The following is an 18,921-nucleotide window of genomic DNA, read 5'->3' as shown; positions in this document are numbered from 1 at the left end:
ACTATGGGAGTACAGGGCATCTTGGGGACATGGGACTTTCCAGGGACACTGGACACCGAGCGAGTGTGGGAACCCCATAGTGTGGGACACCCTGGGGACATGTGGCATCCTGGGGACACGCGACACTCCCCCTCACCCTCTTCCACCACCGCAGGGTCACAAGGGGGTGACACAGAGATGTGGCCGTGGCGTCACCACGCTGGTGGTGGCACAAGGGACAGCCCAAGGGCACTGGGGTCCATGGCAGCGTTTATTGGTGTCCCCCGGTGTCCCCCTGCCCCGGTGCGGCTGGATCTTCGGTCCCAGCCCCAGAAGGGACAGGGGGTGGCTTTGGGACATCCTCGTGGTCCCCTCGTCCCTGGGGGGGACACGCCAACTCCCACCCGGCTGTGGGAGCAAAAACCCCATCAGATCCACACGGGGGGGGCGTCTGGTCCCCTGGGGATGGGGACACCCATGAGGACACCCATGTCCTCGTTGGGTCCGTTGTGGGCACCGTGACACCCCCGGCTCGGGGAGAGGAGGTTGAGGAGGACACGGACCGGGGTGACGCCGCATCCCGTGGGCCACGGTGGGTGAGGAGGGGCCGGTGACAAGGCCGAGGTGACACCGGGACCCTCCTCAGAGCTCGGGGGTGACGCCGTAGACCTCGACCTCGCAGAGCGCCAGCTGCTCCTCCCGCCCGGGGACGGTGACGGTGACGTAGCGGCCACGCAGCCCGTGGCAGCAAATGGTGCTGAGCAACCCGGGGCCGGCATCCGTGATGGTGCCGCAGCTGCGGGGACAGAGAGACGGGGCTCAGGTGACACCGGTGACACTGGTGACATCCCTGGCTCGAAATGCGACGTTTTGGGGCTCACATGGGGTCGTCCCTGCCGCGCTCGCCCGGCGCGTCCCCGACGTGGACCTGCGCTCCGCGCAGCCGCTGCCAGCAGCAATCCTGCCGGTTCTTCACCAGCACGGCGGCCACGGCGTGCCGCCCGCCCAGGTCCACGCTCCACCACGGCTCCCGCTCGCGCCGCGTGTGGCTGCACGATCCGTGCTGCCAAACGCCGTCCCGGTTCCCGTCCACCGCGTTGGCCGCCGCGCCGGCGCCCGTGGAGGTGGAGGATTGAGTCGCCCAGCGCTCCCGCGCCACGTTGGGGGCTGCAAACGCCGCGCAGGGGGTTCGGTGGGTGCCGGGGTGGTTGATGGCGCCTGGGGTGGGGGAGTTTTGGTGGGATCTCACCTCCCGGCAGCGGCGCGCAGCCTTGCCGGGTCACCTGCACCTCGCACAGCACCAGCGCGTCCTCCCGCTCGGGGATGAGGATGGTGACGTAGCGACCGCGAAGGCCGTGGCAGCAAATAGTGCTGGTGGAGCCGGGGCTGGTGTCCGTGATGATGCCGCAGCTGCCGGGAGAGGGAGGAAGAGGATGAGCCGGCGTTGGTCCTGGTGCGAGGTCCTGGTGACGGTGACACTGGTGCTCACATGGGGTTGCGTTTGCCGTGGTCAACCAAGGAGTCACCGACGTGGACCTGGGCGCCCTTCAGCCGCTCCCAGCAGCAGTCGTGGCGGTTGGTGACGGTGACGGCGTAGACGGCGTGTCGGGTGCCCAGGTCCACGCGCCACCACGGCTCCGGCTCCTCCGCGGTGTGGGAGCAGGAGCCGTGCTCCCAGTTACCGTCCTGGTTCCCATCCACGGCGTTGCCGGCGCCGCTGGTGGCGTCCAGCAGCGAGGACTGCGCGGCCGGCCGGCCCAGCGCCACGTTCTGGGCTGCGGGGACGTCCGTGGGGGTGACACGTCCCCGAATGAGCCCTTCCCGGTGTCCCCGCCACCCACTCACCGCCGGGCAGCGCGGTGCAGCCGTGTTCCACCACCTCCACCTCGCACAGGCTCAGCCGCTCCTCCCGCCCGGGGATGGCGACGGTGACGTAGCGGCCGCGCAGCCCATGGCAGCAAATGGTGCTGGTGGAACCGGGGCCGGTGTCTGTGATGGTGCCGCAGCTGTGGGGACGGTGAGGGGTGAGGGCGGGCGAGCGCCGGAGCGGCTGTGGAGTGTGGGGTGGGCACCTTGACACTCACACGGGGTTGTTGGTGCCGTGGCCGGCGAGAGAGTCACCGACGTGGACGCGGGCGCCCTTGAGCCGGTGCCAGCAGCAATCCAGGCGGTTTCTCACCAGCACGGCCGCCACCGCGCGCCGCCAGCCCAGGTCCACCGTCCACCACGGCTCCGGCTCACGCTCAGTTTGGGAGCAAGAGCCGCGGTGCCAGTTCCCGTCCCGGTTCCCGTCCACGGCGTTGATAGCGCTGCTGGCGCCACCGGCCGTGGACGACTGAGCCGCCGGGCGCTGCAGCGCCAGGTTTTGGGCTGGGGGACGCCAGGGGACGGTGACAGCGGCTCCGGGCACTCGCAGTGACACAGAGTCACTGTCCACCCCAGCACGGCTGTGCGCATCCCCACAAGCTTAGGGACACGTGTGACAACTCCATCCCCAACCCCATGACTCCCCATGTTCCCTGTTTCCCCCCATGGGACTCGGGGACGTCACCGCTCACCCGCGGTCACCCGGCGTGTGCCGGGGGGTTTGCCAGGCCTTACCGCCGGGTGGGGGGACGCAGCTCTGCACCGTCACCTCCACCTCGCAGAGGACGAGGAAATCCTCCCGGCCGGGGATGATGATGGAGACGTAGCGCCCCGGCAGCCCGTTGCAGCAGACGGTGCTGGTGGAACCGGGGCCGGTGTCCAAGATGGCGCCGCAGCTGCCGGGAGAGAACTGTCACAGCTACGGCAGAGCCTGAGGTTTGTTGGGGACACCACCTCTCCGGACACCCCACTCACACGGGGTCGCGTTTGCCGTGATCGTCCAGCGAGTCGCCGACGTGGACCTGGGCGCCCAAGAGACTCTCCCAGCAGCAGTCGCGGCGGTTGGTGACGGTGACGGTGTAGACGGCGTGCCGGCCGCCCAGGTCCACGCGCCACCACGGCTCCGGCTCCTTCTCGGTGTGGGCGCAGGAGCCGCTGCTGGTCCCGTCCACGGCGTTGGCGGCCGAACTGCCGCCGTTCAGTGCCGACGACTGGGCCACGGGCCGGCCCCGCGCCACATTGGGGGCTGGAAGCGCCGGAGGGAGTGTGGCAGGAGGTCACCGGTGCCGGCAACTGCCACTTGCACCCCCTGGGACCCCCATCACCTGCGGGCAGGTGGGGGCAGCCCTGCAGCACGACCTCCACCTCGCACAGCACCAGCGCAGCCGAGTGCCCGGGGAGGAGGACGGAGACATAACGACCCGGCAAACCGGCGCAGCAAACGGTGCTGAGCGACCCGGGGCCGGCGTCCGTGATGGTGCCGCAGCTGCGGGGATGGAGAGACAGGGCTCAGGTGACACCGGTGACACCGGTGACATCCCTGGCTCGAAATGCGACGATTTGGGGCTCACATGGGGTTGTCCCTGCCGTGCTCGCCCGGTGCGTCCCCAACGTGGACCTGCGCTCCGCGCAGGCGCTGCCAGCAGCAATCCTGCCGGTTCTTCACCAGCACGGCGGCCACGGCGCGCCGCCCGCCCAGGTCCACGCTCCACCACGGCTCCCGCTCGCGCCGCGTGTGGCTGCACGATCCGTGCTGCCAAACACCGTCCCGGTTCCCGTCCACCGCGTTGGTGGCGATGCTCATGTTGCCAAAGACAGAGGACTGGCTGGCCGGCCGGCCCAGCGCCGCGTTAAACGCTGCCGAAAGCATCGAGGCCATCACCGGGGCGTCCTGGTGAGGGTTTGTCTCGCTGGCAGCGCCGCCGGGGATGGGACTCACCGGACGGCGGGATGAGGCAGCTCTGGGTGGCTGAATCCTGCGCCAGGACCTCACCGAGCAGCAGCAGTGCCCATGGCAGGGCCATGACACCAGGGAAAGGGGATGCGGCACTTGGGGATGACCCTGGTTGCCACGAGAGGGTTTTGGCACCAGCAGAGAGTCCTGGGCCGCTCTGCAGTGTGTCCCGAGCCCACCGGTCGCACCGTTGGCACTTACCACGAGACACGCTGGCGAGGGGAGGATGGAGAGTTTGCACCAGCGTTTTCTCCAGGGAAATGTAGAGGGATGAGGAGGGAACCGGCTGTGCCGCAGGTTGTGCCCCGAGCTTCCCCCAGGGGTGGAGGAGGAGGAGGAAGGATGGACGAGGCTGCGCGGCGCCGGCTCGGCAACCAGTCCGGCCTCGGCACCCATCCCCGCTGGTTAATGTTTAAAAAGGATTTTGGCAATGCCACCGGGGAAACGCTGCGGCGTGACCCTCCCAAACGGCGGGTGCCACCGCGCCAGGAGGGGACAGGGCGTCCCTGCAGGGGGAAACTGGGGCGTGACGTTCTCCAGGCCAGGAACCAGTTTCCAGCCTGGCCGGGAAGGTTTTGGTTGCCCAAGAGCTACTGGTGGCAAAAAACAAACTGTTTTTGGGGTGGAAAAAGGGTTTTACCATCCCCAGGGCAACCCGAGAGGAGCACCCAGTTTTGGGGAGGGGGGCAGGTTGGCACAGGCAGGGGACTGGAGCTGCGGTGGCACCTGGTGGCACCAAGCGTGGTGAGGACAGGGACCCCGGTGGCCTCCTGGTGACGGGCATGGTGATGGGACCCCCCTGTTGCCATGGCAATGGGCATCCTACACCCCCATCACCGTGGCAACGGGCATCCCACCTCACCATGGTGACAACCCCCTTGTTGCCACAGTGACAAACCCATCACTGTGGCAACAGCCCCCTGTTACCACAGCAATGGACACCCCATTACCATGGCAACTGACCCCTCCACCCAGTACCACCTCCCTGATGTTACCATAGCAACAACACCCCAACATCACCATGGCAACACCCCCAGCACATGCAGCAAAGTGTAAGCAGGGAACTGGTTAAAAAAAAGTGTCTTTTATTAATTCCTTGATAAAACCCCCCCCAAAAACGGTGTCCCCAGGGGGATGACATCCCCGTGTGGCCCCCTCGGGCGCAAGGGTGGCCCCGGTTGTCACCTGCTGGCCAGGATCTCCTCAGTGGCCAAGCGGGTGAGGCGGTGGAAGTCGAAAGCCAGATGTTTCCTCCAAAAACGGCGATCACGGCCGTAGACTTCAGCAGGGAAACAGGGGCTGCCTGTGGGGAGAGACGTCCCCCCGGTGACGAGGTGACAAACCGGGGACAGAGCGGGGCCGAAAGATGTCAATTCGTCACCCGAATGCCCGCTCAGTTTCTCTTACCGATGCCATGGAAGATCCTGGCGACGGCTCGGCCGGAAAACGTCTCGTCGTGGCGGATGGTGAGGAAGCGGCGGATGTCAGCGCGGATTTGGTTCTCCCAGTCCTGTCGCTGTGAGGGACGCGGTGACAGGAGAACGTCACCTCCCTCTTCTTCCTCACACCCCCAGTTTATTGAAACCGGAGGCACCGCGTGCCGGAAACACCAGGGATTTGCTGGATTTACTCACGTGAGCATCGTCAAGAGCTTCCTCCTCCTCTTCCTCCTCCTCAGCGCGCGCCACCGGCTCCGTCTCAAAATAGCGGCTCAGCAGAGCCTTCAGCCGTGAGCTCCTCTCCTCCTCCTCCTCCTCACTGTGAGGGCTGCAGCTCTGGAAAGCCACGCTGCGCCCCGCCGTCAACCCCTTCCCATCCCAGTACCCAAACTGGGAGGACTGGGAACCGCGAGGGGGTTTTTCTCACCTCCGGAAGGCGTGGAAACAAGCACGGAGCTGGGCGAGAGCCGCTTTTTCCCGGGCGACCACTCTGTGGTGGAGAAAATCGCAGACGGAATCGAGCTCGTGGGGGGCGAGGTCGCCGTAGACGCGGAGGTGAAAGGACAAATTGCCGAATTCCACCAGGATCCCGTTTTTCCCCACGCCACAGTTGCCTGGAAAGCGCTGAGTTGATTCTCGCCGCAACGCGGCAGCGCCGGAAGGGATTTCGCGCCCTCTCCGGTGAAGCCGGTACCTCGGCGCAGCTGCGGGTCCCACTGCAGCTGCCGCAGGGCGCGTTTCACCAGCGCCGGCTCCCAGCCCATGGTGTCGCTCAGCGCCACCACATCAAATTCCAACGCGTTGGCGACGCCGCAGTCCCTCCCGGCGAGACGCTCCCGCGCCAGCGCGACGGCAACGGGCGGCGAGCTGCGGGCGGGAGATGCCAAGAATCTCTTTGTCGCCGCTGTTTCGAGACTGAGTTTACCTCTGAGAGACACCGGCGCTGCCGAGCAGCTCCCGTACGGCACCGGAGACGCCGGTTCTCACCACTGCGCCGCAGCCCGGAGCTGCCGGTGTCCCCCGTAGCAGCGCACGTGACAGGAGGAGTAGGTGGGTGGCAGCAGCTCCAGCCAGCGGCGCGGGTGCAGCTCCAGGTAGCACAGGAGGGTCTCAATCCCTGCGGGAGAGAATGAGGAGCCGCCAATTAACCCTTCGGCATCGCCGCCGATGACCCTTCGGTGTCGCCGATTCCTCCTCCTCACCTTCCTCCCGGAGATCCAGGGCCTCCACAGTTTCTTGGATGGGGACGGCTCGCTCGTGTTTATAACACACCCGCCTATCGCTCGGCTTCGCTGCGGCACCGTCCTCCTCTTCCTCCAAAAACTCAGCAATTTCGGCGTCCTTCACCTCCCCGCCCTGTGAAAGACGCGGCGTCACCGTTTCAAGGACATTCGCCATCATTTTGGAGACGTCCCAACCCTTTTCGGCTAAATCCTACCCCACGACTCACCCCCAACGTTCCCTCAACTGATTTAATCTCCTTGACGAAGCCACCCAACAATTAAGCGTTTTCTGCCGTGTTAACTCGTTACTTAATTAACCCCTCCCCGCCCTGCAACGGACACGGCATCACCATTTCGAGGACATCTGCCATCATTTTGGGGACATCCCGACCCTTTTTGGCCAAATCCTATCCCACGACTCACCTCTGATGTTCCCTCAATTGATCTAATCTCCCCAATGAAGCCACTGTTAACTCGTTACTTAATTAACCCTGTCCTCACCCTGACAGCGTCGTGGTGTTTCCGGTGCAGCTCCAGGCACTTGCAGGGAGCGAAAACCTTCTGCACCAGCTTCTTGACGACGCAAAAATCCACCGCGTCGCCATGAATGTGACGCCGCAGCTCGTGGAGGTCCCTGCCCTGGCGAGACAACGGCGAGAATTGGGGGAAAAACCCCCAAATTTAGGGAAAACCTCCAAAATTTTGCCAAAAACCCCTTACCTCCGGGTCTAAGAAGAGGTGGCAGTGAGCCAGCTCGCCGTCGCGCCCGGCGCGGCCGATTTCCTGCACGTAGCTCTCGAAATTTTTGGGCATGTTGTAGTGGACGACGCCGCGGACGTCAGGCTTGTCCAGGCCCATGCCGAACGCCACCGTGGCCACCACCACGCGGAGCCGGCCGCTCATGAAGCTCTTCTGGACGCGCCGGCGCTCGGCGGGGGATAAACCGGCATGGTAAGCGTCGGCGAGGCATGGCGGTGGCGGGCGGACGCTCGTTTTCGCTTTAAAAGGGCAAAAGAGGAGATTAAATTAGCGATTTTTGTCGTTAAAGGGCAGGTGGGGATTAAATAGGGGATGGAAACGAGCAGCAAATGCGGCCCGGGGTGGAAATCTGGCGCAGGGCGGTAACGGGGTGCGCGATGCTCGTTAGGTGCCAGGAGTTCGTTAAGCCCTGGTGGGTTCGGGAGGCGGGATGGGACGAGCCGGCGCTTGGGCACTGATCCCAGGTTGCAGATTTGGAGGGGGAATTAAGAATTGAGGGAGAAGTTGGAGGGAGAATTAAGGGAAAAAGTGGAGGGAGAGTTAAGGGAAAATTTGGAGGGGCAATTAAGAATTAAGGGGAAAATTTCAGGGAGAATCAAGGCAAAAATTGGAGGCAGAATTAAGGGGAAAAATTGAGAGAGAATTAAGATTTAAGGGAAAAATTTGAGACAGAATTGAGAATAAAGGAAAAATATTGGGGGAGAATTAAGGATTAAGGGAAAAATTTCAGGGAGAATTAAGGCAAAAATTGGAGGGAGAACTAAAGGAAAAAATTGAGGGAGAATTAAAAAATTAAGGGAAAACTGCGAGGGACAATTAAAGGAAAACTTTTAGGGAGACGATTTAATGGAAAATTTGGAGGGAGAATTAAGGGAAAAATGAGAGAGAGAATTAAGAATTAGGGGAAAATTTTGAAGGAAGATTAAGAATTAAAGGAAAAATTAGAGGGTGAATTAAGGCAAAAATTGGAGGGAAAATTAAGGGAAAAAATGGAGCGAGAATTAAGAGAAAATTTGAAGGAGAATAAGAATTAAGGGGAAAATTTGGGGGAGAATTAAAGATTAAGGGAAAAAGTGGAGGGAGAATTAAGGGAAAATTTGGACTGAGAATTAGGAATTAAAGGAAAAATTGGTGGGAGGATTAAGGATTAAGGGAAAGTTCGGAGAGAGAATTAAGGGAAAATTTGGAGAGAGAATTAAGAATTAAGGCAATAATTGGAGAGAGAATAAGAATTAAGGAAAAAATTGAGGGAGAATTAAAAATTAAGGGAAAATTTTGAGGGAGGATTAAGAATTAAGGGAAAAATTTGAGGCCGTATTAAGAATTAGGGGAAAAACATGAGGAAGGATCAAGAATTAAAGGAAAACTTGAGGAACAATTAAGAACTAAGGGAAAAATGTGAGGGAGAATTAAGGGAAAAATGTGAGAGAAAAATTAAGGTGAAAAATTGATGGAGAATTAAAAATTAAGGGAAAATTTTGAGGGAGAATTAAGAATTAATTGAAAATTTGGAGGGAAAATTTGAAGGGAAAATTAAGAATTTTTACCCTTCGCTTTCTTCCTTTGGGCCGCGTCCTGGCCGGGCCCGGCACATGCCGCTGGCGCGGTTCCCTGCAGGCAGGTGCGGATCAGCGCGGCCACGCGCGTCGTCTCCTCCCGCCGCGTGCAGTACACGATGACGGAATTCAGGTGCCCGAAACGCTCCCCCTGCAGCAGTGACACAAGGGCCTGGGGGCGAAAAATGGGGTGAACGTCCCCCCCGTGCCACAGGAGCCGTCCCAACAGTGTCCCCAACAGGTCGGGTACCAGTGCCAGAGGGTCCTGCAGGTCACCCCATGGGGACACAAGGGACACAGAGAGCCCTGTGTCCCCTCCTCTGACCCCCCCTGTGTCCCCTCCTGCCCCCTCTGTGTCCCCATATCCCCTCTGCCCTCCCCCGTGTCCCCCATGTGCCACAAGAGCCCTGTCCCAGCAGTGTCCCCAACAGGTCGGGTACCAGTGCCAGAAGGTCCTGCAGGTCACCCCATGGGGACACAAGGGACACGCAGAGCCCTGTGTCCCCATGTGCCCCCTGCGTCACACAAGCCCTGTCCCTGCAGTGTCACCAACAGGTCAGATACCAGTGCCAGAGGGCCACCCCGTGGGGACACAAGGGACACACAGAGCCCATGTCCCCTCCCCTGTCCCCGCTGTGTCCCCATGTCCCCCCATGTCCCCTCCCGTGTCCCCCATGTGCCACAAGAGCCCTGTCCCAGAAGTGTCCCCAACAGGTCAGGTACCAGTGCCAGAGGGTCCTGCAGGTCAGGACAGGGGACAGAGGCCTATGTGTCCCCTCCCCCATGTCTCTTCTGTCCCCCTGATGTCCCCATGTCCTCCCATGCCCACCATGTGCCACACGAGCCCTGTCCCAACAGTGTCCCCAACAGGTCAGGTACCAGTGCCAGAGGGCCACCCCGTGGGGACACAAGGGACACGCAGAGCCCATGTCCCCTCCCCTGTCCCTGCTGTGTCGCCATGTCCCCCATGTGCCACACGAGCCCTGTCCCTGCAGTGTCACTGGCAGGTCAAGTGCCAGAGGGCCACCCCGTGGGGACACAAGGGACACACAGAGCCCTGTGTGTCCCCTCCCTTGTCCCCCCCGCGCTGCACAAGGCCTGTCTGGGCTCAGTGTCACCGTCAGGTCAGGTACTGGCACCAGAGCAGAGCTGGGGACAAACCAGGGCTGTCCCCAAGCCTGGACACTGCCTGTACCCCCCCAGGACACCCTGTCACCCCAGGGACACTCCTGTCACCCCCAGGACACCCTGTCAGCCCAGAGACACCCTGTCACCCCTTGGGCAGCGATAAACCCCATTTTTTGATCCCTACCTGATCCCGGTCAGTGTCGAGGGACACGGAGAGGCGCAGATTTGGCGGCACGGCGGCCGAGCGCACCGCCACCCCCTCCTCCGGCGGGACGCCGAGGTGCTGAGCCACATCCCGCGCCGTGGCCAACGTGGCTGTCGCTGTCAGCCCCAAAAAGCAGCGGACACCCAAGCAATCCCGGAGAACCTGCCGAAAAACTGGTGAAAAAAAAATCCAGAGAGGCTGATTTCCCCGCTTTTTACTGCCCCAAAATCCCCTCCCCGCACACCTTGCAGAGCCGCAGGTAACAGGGACGGAAATTGTGGGACCACTCGGAGACGCAATGAGCTTCGTCCACGCAGGCGAAGGCGACAGGTGGCAGCCGATCGGCACTGGGCAGGTAACCGCATCCCATCGCGCCGCCGCCGACCAGAGCTTCGGGGGAGAGCAGCAGCACCTGCGCCTCGCCGCGCCGCACCTGCGCCGCGTTCAAACCACGTTTCCCAGGGCTGTCACCAACCGGGATTGTGCAGTGACACGGGGATGGTGAGGACGTCCCCAGAAAATTGGGTCGCTCACCTTCTCCATCGCTGCGTCCCGCTGCGTTTTGGGCATGTTGGAGTGGACGCAGACGGCGCTGAGACACGGTGGCAGCCCCGAGACCTGCAAATGACGCTTGTCACCCACCTGCGGTGGCCATGGTGACATGTAGGGGACCCCCAGAGCGGTACCTGGTCATCCATGAGGGACACGAGTGGGGACACGACCAGGGTGACGCACTTGGAGCGTTTGTGGTAGAGATACGCGGGGAGCTGGTAGCAGAGCGACTTCCCCATCCCCGTCGATAACACCACCAGTGTGGAGAGACCTGGCGCGACATCGGGTACGTTTTGGGGACAATCGGGTCACGCTGCGTGGGACGGGGATCATAGGGAAGGGGAAACTAAACCCACCGGAGAGGATTCTCATAACAGCCACCTCCTGGCCGGGGCGGAAGGAGCCGTAACCCAACGCCTTCAGAGCCTCAAACACCTCCTGGGGAGTCTCTGCAGGGTTGGGGACATGGTTAGGGAGGGGACAGGAGGGGACAAACCCCCCAGTCCCACTCACAAAGCCGTGGGGGGGGTCGTACCTTGAACTTTCCCCTCCAGCCCCAGCGCGTAAAGTGGCTCCACGGGCGCAGGGGGAGTGGGCGGCTCGTACGGCGGCATCGGCGCTTCCAGAATATTCTCTGAGTTTTCCCGGTCGTCTCCGGTCCCTGTCGGGGACAAAGGCGACAGTTGGGAAACACCAGCGAGATTTTCTGACCCCGCATCATGCTGGAGCAAGGAATTCCTGGAGGAAATGCATCCCGGTGTAAATTCAGGTGCTAAAACTTCTCAGGAGGGGAAAATCAAATGATTCCGTGGCTCCGGGAATTCATCCCGGAGTCGGCCACAACGTGTCACCGGAGAGCGAAGGAAAAAACCCACCGAGGCCTCACTGGAGAGAGTCAGGCACCTGTGATGACATCACAAAGTACTAAATTCGAACCTTTAAATCCCCAAAACCTGCTAAATTTAAACCTTTAGAACTCCCAAACCTGTTAAATCCAAATCATTAAATGCCAAAAACCTATGAAATTCAAATCTTTGGACCCTAAAGCCTGTTACATTCAAACCTTTAGATCCCCCAACCTGAAAAATTCAAACCTTTGGATCCCCAAAACATGATAAATTCAAAGCTTTAAAACCCAAAACCAGTTAAGTTCAAACCTTTACATCCCCAAACCTGCTAAATTCAAATCTTTGTATTCCAAAACCTGTTAAATTCAAACCTTTAAATCCCCAAAACCTGCTAAATTCAAACCTTTAGATTCCCAAATCTGCTAAAATCAAAACATTAAATCCCCAAAACCTGTTCAAACCTTTAGATCCCCCAAACCTGTTAAATCCAAACCATTAAATGCTAAAAACCTGTTAAATCCAAACCATTAAATGCTAAAAACCTGTTAAATCCAAACCTTTAGACCCTAAAACCTGTTAAATCCAAACCTTTAGATCCCAAAAACCTGCTCAACTCAAACCTTTAGATCCCCCAAACTTTTAGATCCCCAAACCTGCTAAATTCAAACCCTTAGATTCCAAAACCTGTTAAATTCAAACATTTAAATCCCCAAAACCTGCGAAATTCAAACCTTTAGAATCCCAAATCTGTTTAAATCAAAACATTAAATCCCCAAACCTGTTCAATTAAAACCTTTAGATCCCAAAATGTGTTAAATTCAAACCTTTAGATCCCCCAAACCACCGGGGCCTCACCGGAGAGATCGCGGCAAACGGAATTGGTCCTGCGAGCCACTTCTTCCAGCGTGGGGAGAGGAAGATCCTCCTCATCATCGGTGCCGCCGCGATCCTCCGGCAACGGGACGGAATTCGCCTCTACCGGCAAAAACCCCCCAATAAATCAACCGCCTCATCGCTTCCCCCTCTTCCCACTCGGAAAATCCGTGTGGAGAAGCCGTAGGGAGGTGGTAAAAACCCAAAAGATGCTCCAGCCAGAGTTAAGCCCGGCTTTGCTAAGCCCAGCTTACCAAGGCCCCGGCACTCGGACGCCCAGTGCCCCGCGGCGCCGCACTTGAAGCAAACGTCGGAGCTTTGGGCGCTGGATCCGCCGCCTCCCCCGAACCACTCGGCTTTTTTCCGCCATTTCTGCTTCCACATCTGAAAAAAACCCACCAAAACAACAGTTTCTGGTTAATTTTATATTTTTATTTTGAATAAAAGCGGATTTTACGAGGTTTTATTTTGCTGTGGCAGTGGGGTTTGGTTAAAGTGCGGTGTCGATGCGCTGAGCTTGAAAAATAAAGTGGATTTTCTTCCGGTTGCTGCGCGTCTCCCTGAGATGATCGCGAAGGATTTAATTCCAAAAAATGGGGAAATATTAAAATAAAAATGAGGTTTTTGGTGCAGAGTTAAAGCTGAAAAGGCCGAGAAGTCAAGCAGAGAGATGAGCCTGTGCAGCGCCAGAGAATTAGGAATTAAGGGAAACATATGAGGGAGAATTAAGATTTAAGGGAAAAATTGGAGGGAGAATTAGGGAAAATTTTTAGGGGAGAATTAATGGAAAAATTTGAGGGAGAATTAAGAGAAAAAATTGAGGGAGAATTAAAAATTAACGGAAAATTTGGACGGAGAATTAAGAACTAAGGCAAAAATTAGAGGGAGAATTAAAGGAAAAATTTGGAGGGAGAGTTAAGAATTAAGGGAAAAACTGAAGGGTGAATTAAGGGAAAAATATGAGGGCAAATTAAGGGAAAAAGAATTGAGAGAGAAGTAAGAATGAAGGGAAAAATTTGAGGGAGAATGAAGGGAAAAATTTGAGGGAGAAATAAGAATTAAGGGAACATTTGGAGGGAGAATTAAGAATTAAAGGAAAAATTTGAGGGAGAATTAAGAATTACAGGAAAATTTTGAGGGAGCATTAAGGGAAAAATTGGTGAGAGAATGAAAGGAAAAAATTGAGGGTGAATTAAGAATTAAGGGAAAAAATGAGGAAGAATTAAAGGAAACATATGAGGGAAAATTAAGAACTAAGGGAAAAAATGGAGGGAGAATTAAGAGAAAAAATTCAGGGAGAATTCAGGGAAAAATTTGAGGGTGAATTAAGGTACATAGGTGAGCCCGTGCAGCACCAGAGCTGTGGACGACCCCAAAAATAACAATAAATTGACTAAAACATAAAATTCAAAGAATAACACGAAGACGAGCGAGAGCCGGAAGAATTTTAAATTCATCCTGGGCCGGATAAAGGTAAATTTGGCTGGAAACGGGTTCGATGGCGCAAATTTTGGTGCCGTTACCTGCTTGCGGAGGCGATTTCCCCGCAGGGCGAAACCACGAACGTAAGTTTTTCTCTTCAGGTTGAGCCGGACGTAGTTTTCGCGGTTCCGGGGAGCAGCTCTGAGAGGGGAGAGGTTGGTTACGAACCGCAAAACACCTTTGAGGGAAAGAATCCCTAAATTTTTCATCCCTTAGAAGTGACCGAGGGCGATGAAAACACTCGGGGAGAGGCGAAAAGCGCCCAGGGCGTTATAATATTAAAAAATCAGGCTAAAAAACATATCCCTTTGCCCTCCCCCAATTTCCAATTTAACGCGAAAAAGGAGGAATTAAGGGAAGAGCGGCTTATTTATAAAAATTGAGAGAAAAAAGCTGCCTTCGCTCTTGTGACAGATTTTTCTGAGCACGTTTTGGCGGGTTTTTTTGGAGATCTTCAGGTTGTATTTAATAGTCTTGCCCATGTTTATTGGATTTAATTACCAGCTTTGTTTCCGAGAGGTGAACCCACCTGGCAGTGCTGGCTCGGCGGGCAGGTTTGGGCTTCTCCTCCTCCTCTTCTTCCTCTTCCAGGAGGTTTTTTGAAGGATCCGGCACCTCCTCGCTCGTTTTTGGTGCTTCCACGTGCTCTTCCTCCTCCTCCTGGTTCCGCTTCGGCACGGCGGCGGCACCGAACGCTCCCTTGGTTGAGCCGCGGCACCGTTTGAGCGGCGCAGGAGCCGCCGTGCCGTCTTCATCTTCATTGTCTTTATCTCCACGTGGCCTTTTCCTCCCGGAATCTCCCCCCTCCTGCACGACACCTGGCACCGTCCCTTTGTCCCCAAGCGTCCCCTGGCACCGCCGCAACCAGCCGGCATCCAGCGAGCCCAATCTCTCCGCCACCGTCCGCTTCAGCTGCTGGAATTTATTTGGCGGGGGAGGTGGCGGCTTCGGCTTCAGCCCCGCGGTGAGGATGAGGGGGGCCAGGCCCGACACCGAGGGAGGAAGGACGAGATCCCCATCACTCCGCGGAGCCTCCGCCGGCGGAGGGGACGGGGGTTTGGTGCTTGTCACTGGGTTTTTGAGCAGCTTGGGGACAGTTGGGATCCTCCTGCAGGTCAGGGGTGTCTCCTGTGGACAGGAGGAAGGACAGACGGGAGTCACATCAATTTGTGGATAAAAAAAAGGTCAAAAGCAGCTTCGGGAGAAGCTCAGTGATAATTCCCAGTCCTGACCTTCCCAGCAGCTCCCAGGTTGGATTTGAGCTTCATTCCGTAATATTGCACCGAGGACTTGGGCACGGAGCGGTCGCTGCGGTTCAGCGCCGGGGTTTTCGGCTGCCGGTTCAGGTGTGCGCCCCAACAACCGGAGTCCGGCACCTGCCGTGACACAACGAAGTGTTAAATTCAAACCTTTAGATCCCCAAACCTGTCAAATTCAAACCTTTAGATCCCCAAAACCCGCTAAATTCAAACCATCGAATCCCCAAACCTGTTAAATCTAAAGCTTTACATCCCAAACACTGATAAATTCAAACCTTTAGAGCCTAAAACCTGTTAAATTCAAACTTTAGATCTCCAAAACCTGACAAATTCAAACCATTAAATCCCAAAACCTGCTAAATTCAAACCTTTAAATCCCCAAACTTGTTAAATTCAAACCTTAAGACCCCAAAACCTGCTAAATGCAAACCATTAAATACCAAAATGTGTTAAATCCAAACCTTTAGATCCCCAAAAAACATTAAATTTAAAACATTAGATCCCCAAACCCCGATAAATTCAAACCATTATATCCCAAAATTGTGTTAAATTAAAATCGTTAGACCCCAACATGTTTCAAATTCAAATCTTTAGACTCCAAACCCTGTTAAATTCAAACCTTTAGACCCCAAAATCTCATAAATTTAAGTATTTCTATTCAAAAACCTGTTAAAATCAAGCCTTTAAATCCCCATACCTGTTAAATTCAAATATTTCAATTCAAAAACCTGTGAAATTCAAATCTTTAGACCCCAAAACCTGATAAATTCAATCCTCTAGACTCCAAAAGCTGATAAATTCAAGCCTTTGGATCCCAAAACCTGTTATATTCAAACTTTTAGATCCCAAACTTGCTAAATTCAAACTTTTAGATCCCAAAACCCTGATAATTTCAAACCTTTAGATTCCAAAACCTGTTAAATCCAAACAATTAAATCCCCAAACCTGCAAAATTCAAACCCTTAAATCCAAAAACCTGCTAAATTCAAACTGTCAAATCCCCAAAACCTGTTAAATTTAAACCTTTAGACCCCAAAACCTGCTAAATTCAAACCCTTAGACCCCCAAACTCTTTAGATTTGAACCTTTAGACCCCCAAACCTGCTAAATTCAACCTTTAAACCCCAAATCTATTAAATTTTCTGGTACCTTCTCCGCTGTCGGGGTCTCCGGGGGTTCTGGCTGGGGCGGATCCGACTCCTCTTGCTGCTTCTTGAGCATCTTATACTCCTTGTAGAGCCCTGTGAAAGGCCAAAAAATGCAATTTTTTTAGAATATTTGGCATTTATCAGCAAATCCCAGCAGCTCCCGCATCACCACGTGTCACCACTCACGTCTGGTGTCCTCCGGGGCCTCCTCGATGTCGGCCTGTGGAAAAAAAGTTATAGATTTTTATTTCAGGCTAACGAGCCAATTAGTGCAATTCCCCACAATGGTAGAATGAGAGGGTTGGGGTTTTTTTTGCTGTTTTGGGTTTTTTTTAAAACCCTTTAGATCCCCAAATCCTGCTAAAATCAAACCTTTAGATCCCAAAACCTGATGAATTCAAACCGTTATATCCCAAAATTGTGTTAAATTCAAACCTTTAGATCCCCAAACCTGTTAAATTAGAATCTTTAGATTCCCAAAACCTGCTAAATTCAAAACTTTAGATCCCCAAAACCCATTAAATACAACCCTAAGATCCCCCAAACCTGTTAAATTCAAACAATTAAATCCCCAAACCCGTTAAATTCCAACCTTTAGATCCCCAAACCCTGATAAACTTGAACCTTTAGATTCCAAAACCTGATAAATCCAAACAATTAAATCCCCAAACTTGTTAAATTCAAACCTTTAGATCCCAAAACCTGCTGCCTTAGAGGAACATTATAGAAAGACCTTATGGAAATGCCGTATAGAAATCTCTTACGGAAAGACCCCATAGAAATGCCTTATGGACATGTCTTACAGAAAGACCTTATGGAAATACCTTATAGAAATGCCATATAGAAAGACCTTAAAAAAAGACACTATGGAGAAAAACTTATGGAAAGATCCTATAGAAATGCCTTATTGAAAGACCTTATAGAAATGCTTTATAGAAAGACTTTAGAGAAAGACATCATGGAAATACCTTATGGAAAGATCTATGGGAAGTCCCTATAGAAAAACTTTATGGACAAACCTTAAAGAGATGCGTTACGGGTGGACCTTATAGCAATGCCTTACAGAATGATTTTATGGAAATACCTTATAGAAATGCCCTATGGAAAGAGCATATAGAAATGCTTTATAGTAATGCCTGATGTACATGTCTTATGGAAATACCTTATAGACTCTTCTTATGGAAATACCTTATAGAAAGACCTTATGGAAATGCCATATAAAAAGACTTTAGAGAAAGACATTATGGAAATGCCGTATGGAAAGACCTTAGAGAAAGACATTATGCATGTGCCTTATGGAAAAACCATATAGAAATGCTTTATAAAAACGCCTTATGGAAAGACATTATACACTCATCTTATGGAAATACCTTATAGAAAGACCATATGAAAATGCCAGTGGAACGACATTATGAATATACCTTCTGGAAAGACCCTATAGAAATGCCTTATGGAAGTACCTTATAAATATGTCTTATGGAAAGAGCATATAGAAATGCCTTATGGACACACCGTATGGAAAAACATTATGGAAATACTTTAAAGAAAGATCTCAAAGAAAGACATTATGGAAACACCTTAAGGAAACACCTTGTGAAAAAAACCATACAGCAATGCTTTATACAAATGCCTCATGGAAACAGTTTTTAGAAAGACACTATGGAAACACCTTATGGGAAGGTCTTATAGACTTACCTTAGGGAAACATCTTATAGAAAGACCTTATGGAAATGCCATATGAAAAGACCTTAGAGAAAGACATTATGAACATACCTTATGGGAAGACCCTATAGAAATGCCTTACAGAAATGTCTTATGGAAAGATATTATAGAAATGCCTTATGGATATGGATAATGGAAAGATCTTGTAGAAATGCCAGAGAGAAAGACCTTAAGGAAACACCTTATGAAAAGAGCATATAGAAATGCCTTAGGGAAATATTTTATAGAAAAACCTTATGGGAATGCCTTAGGGAAAGGCTTTATGGAAAGACCCTATAGAGATACCTTATGGACGGACCATAAACAAATGCCTTATGGAAAGGCCACCAGGCAGCTCCCCCCGGTGACACCCGAGAGGTTTCCAAACCTGGCTGGGCTTCCTCTGCCGCTCCCGGAGAAAATCCGCCTCCCAGCGCTTCAGCAGCGCCTTCACCTCCCGCTGCCGCTCCATGGGGCCCGGGGCCGGTTCCCCGGGCGGGGGGTCTGAGGCCTCTTGGGGTCCCAGAGCCACCCCCGGGGTGGGGGACCCAGGCGTGCGGGCCTCAGAGCGAACCTCCCGCTCCCGCCGCGCCTCAGCCAATGGGAAGGGAGAGAGCGGAGAGTGACAGCAGCACGAGCCAATGGGAAGGGGAGGAGGGAGGACCGAGGCGTGCGGGCCTCAGAGCGAGCCTCCCGCTCCCGCCGCGCCTCAGCCAATGGGAAGGGAGAGAGCGGAGAGTGACAGCAGCACAAGCCAATGGGAAGGGGAGGAGGGGAGGACCCAGGCGTGCGGTCCTCAGAGCGAGCCTCCCGCTCCCGCAGTGCTTCAGCCAATGGGAAGGGAGGGAGCAGAGAGTGACAGCAGCACGAGCCAATGGGAAGGGGAAGAGGGGGCTGGCGTCGTCGAGGAACAGCGTTGGGCCCGCCTTCCGTGGTGGAGCGCGCTCTC

General features: G+C 54.7%; 1 protein-coding gene across 1 annotated transcript; it reads right to left on the bottom strand.

Annotated features, from left to right (window-relative positions):
• Positions 1-4,899: 4,899 nt before the first annotated feature.
• On the bottom strand, positions 4,900-18,473 carry RECQL4 (RecQ like helicase 4). The gene is made up of 24 exons (XM_065628192.1): positions 18,361-18,473; positions 16,458-16,491; positions 16,273-16,364; positions 15,097-15,240; positions 14,394-14,992; positions 13,906-14,005; positions 12,637-12,766; positions 12,365-12,484; positions 11,197-11,322; positions 11,018-11,110; positions 10,796-10,932; positions 10,644-10,727; positions 10,354-10,542; positions 10,089-10,271; positions 8,768-8,948; positions 7,182-7,459; positions 6,963-7,100; positions 6,441-6,594; positions 6,226-6,355; positions 5,933-6,105; positions 5,666-5,852; positions 5,434-5,587; positions 5,207-5,315; positions 4,900-5,102 (listed from the first exon to the last, which is right to left on the bottom strand). The coding sequence occupies exons 1-24, from the start codon at positions 18,442-18,444 to the stop codon at positions 4,981-4,983; spliced, it is 3,741 nt and encodes a 1,246-aa protein (XP_065484264.1). The 5' UTR covers positions 18,445-18,473; the 3' UTR covers positions 4,900-4,980.
• Between the last annotated feature and the right edge of the window lie 448 nt (positions 18,474-18,921).

Source organism: Caloenas nicobarica, chromosome 2 (assembly GCF_036013445.1).
Source record: "Caloenas nicobarica isolate bCalNic1 chromosome 2, bCalNic1.hap1, whole genome shotgun sequence".
Taxonomy (NCBI): Eukaryota; Metazoa; Chordata; class Aves; order Columbiformes; family Columbidae; genus Caloenas; species Caloenas nicobarica.
The sequence above is the reverse complement of the archived record's forward strand: the minus strand, read 5'-3'. Positions and strand labels throughout refer to the sequence as shown.

Excerpts from the sequence above, each read along its gene's own strand:
- RECQL4 (XM_065628192.1), bottom strand. The coding sequence starts at position 18,444 with ATGGAGCGGCAGCGGGAGGTGAAGGCGCTGCTGAAGCGCTGGGAGGCG. Across the intron at positions 16,365-16,457 it reads GGCCCCGGAGGACACCAGAC|GGCTCTACAAGGAGTATAAG; the intron begins GTGAGTGGTGAC and ends GGCCTTTCACAG. Across the intron at positions 11,323-12,364 it reads CGTTTGCCGCGATCTCTCCG|GGACCGGAGACGACCGGGAA; the intron begins GTGAGGCCCCGG and ends TGTCCCCGACAG.